The 11619-nt window shown below is 37.7% G+C and overlaps 1 protein-coding gene across 3 annotated transcripts; it reads left to right on the top strand.

Moving 5' to 3' along the window:
• Window positions 1-702: 702 nt before the first annotated feature.
• Window positions 703-11145, top strand: GTF2F2_1 (General transcription factor IIF subunit 2; the record flags this gene model as incomplete). Of its 3 annotated transcripts, none has more annotated exons than XM_051212052.1 (5): window positions 703-1108; window positions 5867-6214; window positions 6251-6451; window positions 7245-7388; window positions 7428-8910. In XM_051212052.1, the coding sequence occupies 3 exons, from the start codon at window positions 818-820 to the stop codon at window positions 6299-6301; spliced, it is 690 nt and encodes a 229-aa protein (XP_051072192.1). In that variant the 3' UTR covers window positions 6302-6451; window positions 7245-7388; window positions 7428-8910. The 3 variants fall into 3 exon arrangements, with proteins under 3 accessions (XP_051072192.1, XP_051072193.1, XP_012797272.1); XM_051212053.1 differs by having other exon boundaries at window positions 6362-6451; window positions 7700-8910; XM_012941818.3 differs by lacking the exon at window positions 7428-8910 and adding an exon at window positions 9978-11145 and having other exon boundaries at window positions 818-1108; window positions 6362-6451.
• Between the last annotated feature and the right edge of the window lie 474 nt (window positions 11146-11619).

Below are 11619 nucleotides of genomic sequence, written 5' to 3' on the forward strand. Positions count from 1 at the left end.
CAAGACCTTCATTTTTATCCATTAGTTCACAAGTTTAACTTTCATACCTTCTCATGGCCCATGGATACTTTTCGCCATCACTAGTGGATTACGGGCTCATATATATACTCCTGACTGAAGAACTATATAATACTGCTTTGAAATTTACCTAAGACGTCATTTCGAAAAAAATCTCTCATTGTGTGCTCTCACATTAAGAGGTATATTCCCGTCCTTGTAAAGTGTTCGTTTATGTACCAAATTGCACTGAAGTAGACATCTGTTTAGGATAAAAAAATGTATAAGTTCTAAAAAAATCTGTGCAAATCTCTTGTGGGCAAAACCGCCAAACTGTCGAACTCATCATCAGATGTGGCAGTAACAAAACCTTTTATGGACTCTCCTAAAAAATACCCGGCTCCTACTAAAATTTTGTAGGCATCAGAGTGATAGCAGTATGTGATGCTCTACTATCACTTCCACCATTCGTAACTAACCAGTTTTATCCTACAGGCTCAGAAGAAACACAAGAAGAATCATAACTTTAGATTAATTAAAACTCTCCTGCTTCCCAGATATAAATGTCAAGGAACAAATAGCATGCTCATTCTTCCAAACAATGTTGGTATTCGGAAGTCTTAGTCGTATGTCCAACCCCGATGGTTGTGGTTGCACACAACAGAATAGTTCCACTATGGAATAAGACAATTGTTCAAGGCTTTCTGGGTTTCAGCGGTATTCTAAGAACGATCAGTTCGTGACGTAAACTCTGAATTCCACTATCCTCATAGGCTGACAACTAAATTTTGTGGCGGGTAGTACGTCATTCGAGGTCATTATGTCCAATGTAAAACCGAAGAGTGTGTCGGATATATTTTGTGATGCACATGCTTTGCATGTAGTTGACACAAGCAGAGCCAAAGACGGAGTTTGGTTAGTCAAAGTTCCAAAATATTTGGCTGAACTTTGGCATAATGCTGGTCCTGATGGTGTAGTTGGCAAAGTTGTGATCGCAAGTTCAACTAGTGCATCTCAGAATAGTAACAAAGGCCCAGGGTCACAAGTCACTCTTGTTACTGATTCAGAACTATTAAATCAAGTCGGAGAGTCCGGAAATCTGATACCAAAGGTAGGTAGTACGTTTTATACAAAACCACACGTTAAGATTGTAAGGTTGTGTGTAATTTACTGTTTCTTCATTGTACTACTAAAAATCAGTTCAAAACAGTCCCTGAAGCATCAGTCTTGATTCCTTTGTTCTTCCACATCATACAATGAACTTCGAATATCGTATTTACGTCTAAATTTACGCCAAATCATCTCATTTTAGTCTAAACAGAAACCGTTCACGCACATTTCTATGCTTGTAGCTCTAAATTTCTTCTGTGGTCGCCTTTATTTCTATTGCAAAACACGTTTAGAACAGCAGTAAAAGGGTTTCATTTCAAATTAGTACTTACATCTTTTGTTTTCGTTCAACGACGCTTTTGTAGTTTATCTCATGTGAAAGTCCCCTTGCGTCGCGATATCAGCGCGCCTAATGAATATGAAGGAAAAGCACTTTTAATTCGTAAGTCTGCACCCCTTAAATACCAACTGGTGTTAAGTGGTTGGCAACGTCAGGTTTCACGAGTCCAACACAGCGTATGCGAGCTTTATTAGTATCATCCACAAGTTGCGTCACCATGCACATCTGGAATGTAATGCGATAATCCGATAAATATGATAGCCCTTCAAATTTGTTTCTCATATCTCCTTGTTGAAGAGATGCATCTAACGTCCGTAGTTCCTCTTCAGATGACAAACGGAACTGTACACTTGGAAGTCCAATGTTAAGTTTCGTGGATAATCACATCCATCAGCTTAGACACTAGCTGCATAATGTTTTCACACTAGTCTGATATTTCTGATAATATGTCCGGCAGAACAGCATGTAGTTTTCTGAATGTTCAACATTAACTTAAATCCCAAATGTGACATACTCAGCCGTTAACCCACTGTCAACACGCTTTGAAATGGACGTGGAGGACGACGTTTCTAATTGTTAAAAACTTGTTTATTAGCATTATAAATAAAACACCCTTACTTTTCAATTAGTGGCACTGTAGTGTCTAGTAACCTAAACTATATTTCGAACGTGGCTGTTTCCAGCCTGCATTCCAGACACGTCCATATCAACGGAATTATACAAAAACCCTTGTTTCCGTCTCAATGCCTCCACAAAAAATTAGTACGGTTACTAATAGCCTCTTAGCCTTCTCTATGTTTAGTGCATAGTTGTTTTCGTCCGTCAAAATATTGACATGGTAGCCAGCCAGTTTACTGAATAAAACAAGTCCTCAGTTTGCTTTTGTTTGTTGAGGAAACGAATGCCTCTGTAACTCACTATAGCAGTTGATAAACTTGCATTTGATGATTGGCCAGTTGTCATTTGGTTGAGCACTTATCCAGGTGAGTATCCATAAAGTTGTTAAGATACAAACGAAGTTCTTTTTTACTTGCTGCGATTGGAACCTTCGTGCTTGACGCACTGATGAGTACAAACTGACTAGTAGTACGCTTGACAGTATATAATAGTTAGGAATTTATTCAAAATGATAACATTAACAAGAAATACAAAAACATATTCACATGAATGTATGTAGCGACAGAATGATTACTACATTATTAAAGCAGTTTACGGAAATACACTTACAGTATATATCGTTAGTGAAAACCCACATATGCTCATGACTAACTTCCGAGCACACAAATATATCTATGCTACTAGAAGAGAATGCTTCCGTAAAGTAATCTCGTGAGTCAGTGAGTTCTAAATTTAATTAGTCTATTTTCCCCTATGTCAATGATTAGCCCAGGTTTATTGTGTGTTGTTATTACGTAATCCGACTTAAGTGACTTTAGTGTTCTTAGGCATAACTATTCATTTTTTGTGGTCGTACTTGACGGACGTGTCTATATTAATTCCCGACATGCTAGCTCAAGGTCTACCAAAGAAAGATATATTTTCCTCACAACGCTAAGCTGCTTGCTTTGTTATAGCTTAAACACTATGCACCGATTTCTTAATCTACCTCATATAACAAATCCCAAGTCTCATGCTAACGAACGTCATCAGGAAGGTACTTTAACAAATGAGCATTATAGATTAAGGGTTCCGGTCCGCAACACCCTTCATATTGTGAGAAACTTAATTAACTCATTTCTAACTGAATCCGTTGCCATGATGCACTAACATATATCGTTGATAGTAAACTTTTAAAATTTAATCAAGATGGTAGTGGTAGAAAAATTTTAAGAATTATGGAGCCAAAATAGAGAAGGAACAATGGAAATTATATCCCTTTCCATACGGAACTGAAGTCTAATGTACGACATTTATTTATACCCCGTGATTATAGATTTGTTCATGTTTCTAAGTCTGTTGTAAAAGAAACCTATCCATAGATTGATTAGTCTTCTCATCACTCCCAAGTACACTATGTGTATTAGGTCTAGAAAGAATGTTTTTAATTCATATTAGCTGGAAGTGTCTAAAAATCAGAAAGTCCTTGATGGTTAATTGGTTGAATCTGTTGACGGGAATTGTCGTCACTTTGCAAATTGTGTTCGTTTGAAAACGTCCATCTTTCGAGGTGACGACCTACAACATACATATCACAGCCTAATTTTCTATTGTGGTTAACTGTGCATCTAACATCTGAATAAACAGGTGCGTCACATATAACGATTACTAGTTTAATAGTTATATATTTGTTGAACTTAACACTGTATACCCCCAGGTCGCCCATTTCCTTTATTTCAAAAATGTTGTCAGCAGATATGGTCTATATTAAGACCGGTCGTTGCCCTTAGGTTTAGTGATGTGTTCATGGTAGATGCTTATGGAGGGAATATTAAGCCGGCCAAATCTTAACAAAATTTCTGTTGACACCATCTCTGAAATAAAATAAATAAGCGAACTTTCATCATGAAGCTTGAAGTTTCCAGCTACTTCACACTATTTGGCATTTAAGAAGTGCAGGCTTACGAATTAAAAGTTCTTTCCCCTTCATAATCATTAGGCGCACTGACAAGGGGACTTTCACGACATGAGATAAACTACAAAAGCGTCGTTGGACGAAAACAAAAGATGTAAGTACTAGTTTGGGATGATAACGGTTCATTGCTGTTTTTATAGGTAGTGTTCAGTGTTGATGAACATTACCATAAATCCGACCTTTTTGGCAGTTGTTTAAAAAGCATGTCAATTAAACACTTAACAATAAAGACGCATTCTTAACAAATAACTCATTAGCTATTACCTGTAACTGTCTTTGGCAGATCATCGTAAAGGACAGCGGAGCTTCGCAGTTACAATCAAAGTCCGTGACGAACATCTGTATGTCATTAATCCCTTTAAACGATTATGTTATTTCCTGCCAATGAATATCCTCAACTATGTGTCGTTTTTTAATCCAGTCGACTATGTCTAAACGTTTTTTCGCAATGGCAATTAAGGGGACCACATGGGACATTTGGGGCTACAAGCATAGAATTGTGCGTGAACTCTACCCGAACGGATGTGATAAGGAGAGAATTCGGCGCAAATTTCAATAAAAAGTAGATAATTGGCAGTAATAAAAATATACAGCAATGAAAGGAGGGTGTCGTACTATTTTCATACACGAGTCGAAAAATAAGACTCTTTAGCACTTTTTACCGCTTATTTTCCTGCTGAATATCCCCTTTGTTTCTCTTTTCAGTTGCTTAGGTCACTCCAAGCCCTTGTCATCAAAAACGTCGCATTGTATTAATCCATGATCTTAATTTCATGAAAAGTATCTGAGTTACTACAAAACCTTTCTGTACAGTGATCAGTCTTGCGGCTTCCTTTGACAGATGTACTTATGTTCTTAATAATCCCAGGCTTTATCTGAATAAATATTCCGTCCGGTTCTGATGATTGAGTGACCGATTTTTTCAAATAATAAGCCAATGTTGTTTTACTTAAGGCAATTGAACTAGCTCTCTCCACTCAAATGATTGTTTCTTCGATTCATTCAGGAGCACTTGTGACTAAAACTGTGCCACGTGCTCTACATGCAGCAGATTTTTGTGTCTCCCAATTTTCAATAGAAAAATCACTTATATCAGTTGTTTTTTTTAGTATAAATCACTCCCATTTCTATGGGTCTTGTTTTATGTTGATCGTATGTAAATTTCTGGTATTACACATTAAGAGGATGATAACCTCTAGGGTCGAAAAGTTTCTTCTAGAAACAGCTTCGTAGCACTAGAAAAAGTTAATCTACTTTCAAAATCCAATTCATGCTAAAGTTAACCGGGGACCATACCTAACTTCACCTATAGTTCTCAACAGTGGAAAACAGTTTCACACCAGAATTGTTTTGTGCGAGACTGATTCGTTAAAAGCAAGTAGACGGACTATTTTCACTCGCAGGTTCTTAATAAATAATTAACATTGAATCCACAGGCCACTTAGTTTGCAGATGGAGCAACACGTTAATCGGTTTCAGCAATTTTAGATTTCCTCGATTTTAGGGGTTTCTAGTTATCTATATCATTACAGAAATCTCCTTGCTAGAAAAAAAAACGTTTGACCTTACTGGGAATATTGTTATCATAATTGGTAAAGTTCGATAATATCTTGTCTCTATAAGAAGTACTGAATAAGAATTCTATGGTTGGTAATATTGAGAAAAGTATCTCTAACCAAACTTCTGACCTTTTACGTGTAAGTCTCCACATTTTATCTGGGTGATGCGTTTATATACTTTTGTATTCACTTTATTTGATCTTGACATCATCACATTGTAACTGTTACTTGCACCAACCAAGTAAATCTATGTTTAATTAGTGAATGAAGTCTTATTTATACTTTCAGGAACATCAGTTTCTGATTCAAACTTCTGCATCATCAAATAGTACACCTGGGACTGCTCGCCCAGGTCAAACTACTCCAAGTTCGACAGTTCAAAGGCGTCCTGGGACTATATCTGGACAAGAACTCATAATTTTATGTGAAGACGACCTTGGATGTGCTCAAACCAACTCGTTTCCATCTTCGACGACCAACACAACTTTAATTTCCTCTGCAGCCCCACATTCTCCATTCTCAAATAAACCGTACGCTCGTTACTCTCGGCGACTATCTTTGTTTGGTCGTGTTAACAGTAGAGCTGAATGCAGACCACCACCCAATACAAGATATATGATGCTCAAAGCTCAACAGGTAAAAATCTTTGATTTTATCTAGAGGCTTATGTAGGTTCATAAAATATTTCCTAATCTTGAATGTCCTATTTTGTACCCATCCTAGTTCTAGAAATACTTAACCCTCACTCTTGTCCTAGTTTTATATTTCTTTTATTTCCTCAAGCTCAAAGCAAAGAATCGACCGCGACATGAAGTCTGTCTCCTTTATGAACCAGTAAGAAATTACAAACCAGTTTCCAATCATGTCAACAATGTAAGTATATTTTCTTTATTTCATTCATGTTACCGTCCATTTTCTTTGCAACTTACTATTCATTGTTGAAACAAAGTATTATTATGGTATAGTGATATATATATTGAACTCGAATATTATCTCAACCTAACATAGATATAACAACGGTAGTTTTGCGATGTCAGTGTTACGTTTTCCTTCCATTATTCTCGTAAACAGGTAGTGTAATTTAACCGACACTTAGCAAAATTTTCAGATTCATAACCGCTGACTTGATTTCTCACTGGTATCCATAATAACTTACAAATTTGTTGATTTCATGCTTAAATTCCATCCGCTACTTGGTTTATACTATGGTGCTTCCAATTTCGACTTAGGACTGATACGCATAGCTCGTGAAATATATCCACTTCAGTTTATGTGACGACTAGAAACAAGACTGATTCGTGGGGGTTGTGACTTGGCCTAAATGCTAATGGCTGCTGCTGGTATGACTGGTTAATAAGTGTCACCTCACTATTTCAAGTAATAAGTTGATAAACCATAGATAACAGCTTGCTTTATGTTACAAATCCACTTTTACCCTGATTAATCAAAGGAATAGTCTTTTTAGACTTGTCTACTCTGTTATAGATTGCTGACCTTATACTCTCTATACTTTTGTCCACCTGAAATCTCACTGGAAACTTTACATTATTAACCACCGTCTATAATATCAACAAATTCGTTTGCGTTTGTATATTAATGTATTTTAATCACTGCTAAGTTTCCGCTGACTACTTTGCATTAAAATCATTAAATATTTGTTTTCTAGATCGAGTATGAAAATCGGAAAAAGGTTGAGGGTAAAAATCTTAGACGTGAAAAAGAAGACGTTTTGCAGGATTTGTTCAAAGCTTTCGAAAGACACCAATATTACTCTATTAAAGATTTGGTTGTACTTACTAAGCAACCATTGGTAAGCATCTACATAATTTGCTCTCTATATCTTTGTTAGTTTCAGTTAGTTTTAATCATAATCCTGATCAAATTCGAAATACGTTGATACCGTAGAATCTACTAACACGTATCACGTTCGATGATTGGTCGTATATGTCTCATCGTCGTTTACTTATAACTAGTCAAAATCCTCAGTAATTATTGGTTAAAACTGTGTTTATTATATCCATTATTTTTAGATGTTAGATTAATTCTGTCAATTTATTGTACATATAATCACTGATATGTTTTTCACCCTTAACCTTCTCTTGTTTATCTTGCGTTTACAAGCAAAAGCACCATCATAAAAATGAATTTCTGTCGATAACCATGACGGGATTCAAGAAAGGAAGAACAAGAAAACAGCAATTAACAGCAGCCGAACAGCAATAGAGGAAGTCAAGGCATAATCTGGACACACCAAAGCAAACAAGCAAGTGAAAAGAAGAATTAGAGCTGACAAACAGAAATACGCAGAAGACCTGGCAGCGACAGCGGAAGAAGTTGCTAAGGGAGAGAATATGAGACAACCATATGACAAAACGAAGAAACGAGCAGGGAAATATAGTTAACCAGAACAACCAGTCAAGGACAAAGAATGCAAACCAATCACTGAGGTTCAAAAACAGAAGAAAAGTTGGTAGAGCACTTTGAAGAACCCTTGAATAGTCCAGCCCCACTGAACCCACCGGACATCGAAGCATTACACACAAACCTCCCTATAGCTGTCAGTAACAACGATCAAAGAAATTAGGAGTGAAAAAGCAGCAGGACCTGACAACATACTAGCCGAAGCAGTGAAGTCATATCAGGCGGCCTGTTTGAATATCTGGGCCTACCTGTCTCTGCCATCAAGATATTTCAACAAGTTACCTGTTTTCTTGTTTTTCTTAACACATCATTATGCCCGTTAGTCTCATAACCTATTCAGGTGTGTTTGTGAAAAGTTTACTGCATTTCGCTGTACAACTTACGAAAGAGCCTAATCAGAGACACCGTGGTTGTTGGCAATATGCTTCGAAAAGAATATACATGATTCAGATGTCGATTCCTGCTAACATCTAACTGGCGACCACTCAATATTTATCGCAAGGATCGGTCAAGAAATAAGAAAAGGAAACTTGTTGAAATACTGTGCTGAGAATTCTATACTGTACCAAAAATATAATATTGAATAAACGTTTCTAACAATGTATCAATAAACCGACTGAAGGATTCAGTAGACATACAGCTTCGAGATCAACAGGTCGGATTCCGTAAGGGTCGGTTATGCACAGACCAAATCGCAACACCAGAGGTCATCGTTAAACAACCAGTTAAATAGAACTCGTCACTGTGCATCAACTTTCTTGACTTGAGTGCTGTTAGAGGTATGAGGGTGGTTATCACTTCCCGGTTGCCTACACCGTGGAAGGGTTCTTCTGGAAATACCTGAAAAGGAAATTGGATTAGAGGTGGTCTTAGTGACCTGAGGGCGTGACCGCAGTGCCCAAGGGACAACTGCTTGAGGTCGATCACACACGACCTTTTTATGAGTAATTTTTGTGTTAGCTCCGCACTTGTTGAGACCCTACCGCGGGGGACGGATATCCGTGGGATAAGGCGAGGTGTGCATTTTTGGGGTCGACCTTTTCTAACTCCACCCCTCCTTGTGGAAAGGCAGCATCGCTGTCATGTTGATTGTCTGAAGAAAATACCTTACTGCTATCACACCTCTGTACAGTCAGCAGTACGACTTCGCCTTCGGACCTTAGGTTTGTTGCTTTTAGTCTTACCGCTCTTCAACCGACCTGTCTGACATGGTAGGGCCTTGAGTAACGGTTGTTCCAGTCAGTATAGCTCGGTTGCTTCATCACGATAGGCAAGCCCGACCACCACGCCAAGGTAGCACCAACAGTCGGTGTCCATCTTGTTGTGTTAATGAGGTATGGCAACTTGGACCGATGCATATGTGTGCCTGGTCCTACGTTGTAGCTGACTGACTGACTTCCTTGACTGTGCGAAGGAGTTCGACAGTATGGATAGGAGAAACTTATGGAACCTTCTTCGACACAGGTGTAACTGAGAAGATCGTCAAAATCATCTGAAATTCATTCTCTTCTGGTGGTTGACTGAACTATAAAGATCACATCTGAGGGTAAGCACGGAATATAATGAACAGCTTGCATGAAACTAGACGATTTGGACTTCTCAGATGGCCTAGCCCTTCTATTCCATACACTCCAACAGATGCAGGTCAAGGTAACCAATGTAGCGTATGCCTCTGCATCAGTAAATCTCAACGTACACAAGGGAAGAAGCAAGATTAACGTTAGATCCACATCTGATTGACGCAATGAAAATTGAAACATAAAGTAAGACTAACTCCACAACATAACGCCTTTGAAGTAGATGCAAGGTATTTAATTTGTTTTGAAATCTAGGCCTGTCGTTCATGTACCCTCACATTAGCAAATATTAATCTGGAAATATTCACGTAACCAATAAATTTGTTTCGTTAGTTTTCTATAAACTAAAATATTTAATTTCAGTTTTTCATGTGTATGATATATCCTTTTTTTATTTTCAGGCCTATCTTACAGAGATACTAAAGGAAATTGCTATCTTCAACACTCACATTCCACACAAAAATATGTGGGAGCTGAAACCTGAATACAGACATTACACACAGCCTGAAACTAAGACTGAATCTAACATGGAATAAACCATGTAAACGTACACCAATTTGTAAATTAATAAAGGCGTTCCTTCCTGTAATTGTTTTTACCTTAACTCATTACTTAATTTGCTTAACTCCCAAGTTTCAAGCATAATTGTTTCCACTGTTTAAAAAATGCTTTAACTAACTGTTTATATCCATCTGCCTTCAAAATTTAATTTGAAAAGTTCTCGATTGCTTTATGTTTAAATCTGCCACCACAAAATGTTGAGAATGTGTATAAGCTAACTTTCAGATAGCAGGTCGGGTTCCTTACTTCAATGACGTTCTCATTAACCACTAGACGATACAACCCAAAGAAGTATTGCAACCAAATCTTGTATGAACTCAAAGCAAGACTGCTCTCCGTTTGTTGGACAAAACTGTGTTCCGTGAACATATCTTAGAAAAAGGTTTTGTCGTTCTCAATGCATTATACAGAACATCCAATAAAAAGCATGAAACCACCAACGCATTGCTGACAACCAGGAGTTAAAGAGTGTTCTTGTCCATCATCACCAGCCTTCCCTTAGCATTACACTCGATGACGCTCTAGAAGCAGTTTCTGGAAGTACTGTAGCATTGTGGGTCCACAGAACCTAGAAATGCCATAATCTGTGTTAGTGTATACCACAATACAACGTATAAGATTGTCACATACACAATCAGACGCTGATCAGGATTATTGTGGTATCTGCTTCGAACTAAATTGTGAAGTACATCTACCATAAAGACAAAACTGCTATCATTTACCATCAGTGAACCATTGGGAATATGGTAAAAGAAGTTATGGGATTGCTGTGATGATAAAGTCCATCTCTTTAGCAAACTACAGAACAACACACACCGCCTTCGGCTACCTTTAGTACCGATACGAAGTTAGTTTCTCTGAAAGGTTAAGTAAATACATCTTATGTATGGCTTTTTAGCAGCTGCTATATCGAACAATGGTGGTAGTCAGAGTGAGACTATAACTAATTAACAAACCAATCGAATTTAAGATTGCGAGTTGTGGACATTGGCGCGGGATCCATTCATATCTATTTGGCCAAATAGCATTTTAGCACCATGGCTGGTGTCAGTTCGTTATGTGAACCGTAACCCTATTACCGAACCTTACTCCCAATTCTAAATCCCGATTCAGATTTTGCACTCATTTATAACCCTCTCTTACCTTGGTAATCTTGCAAAGGTTACTTGGGCATCGCTCGAAGGTTGTTCATGAATAACAATCTCGCCATACTCAATACCGGCACAGTCGATCCCTTGAGTTCACCCGTAGGTATCAAACGTTTCAATGACTCCAAATGCCAGATTGTTCGAAGCCGGAGTTAACAGCCGTCTTACCGCAGTCGCTCTGTGTATTTTACGTAAGTTGTACGACTTGATAGCTGATGATATTAGTGGAGTTAGTGTTGGCTGTTTTTACATCTTGTCTATATCCTTTAAAGGCTTTTCGCCGTACAACTGTGTTATATTTTTTATGAAGATACCTTGTTTTCTATACACATTT

The sequence above is a fragment of the Schistosoma haematobium genome, chromosome ZW (genome assembly GCF_000699445.3).
Source record: "Schistosoma haematobium chromosome ZW, whole genome shotgun sequence".
NCBI classification, from domain to species: Eukaryota; Metazoa; Platyhelminthes; class Trematoda; order Strigeidida; family Schistosomatidae; genus Schistosoma; species Schistosoma haematobium.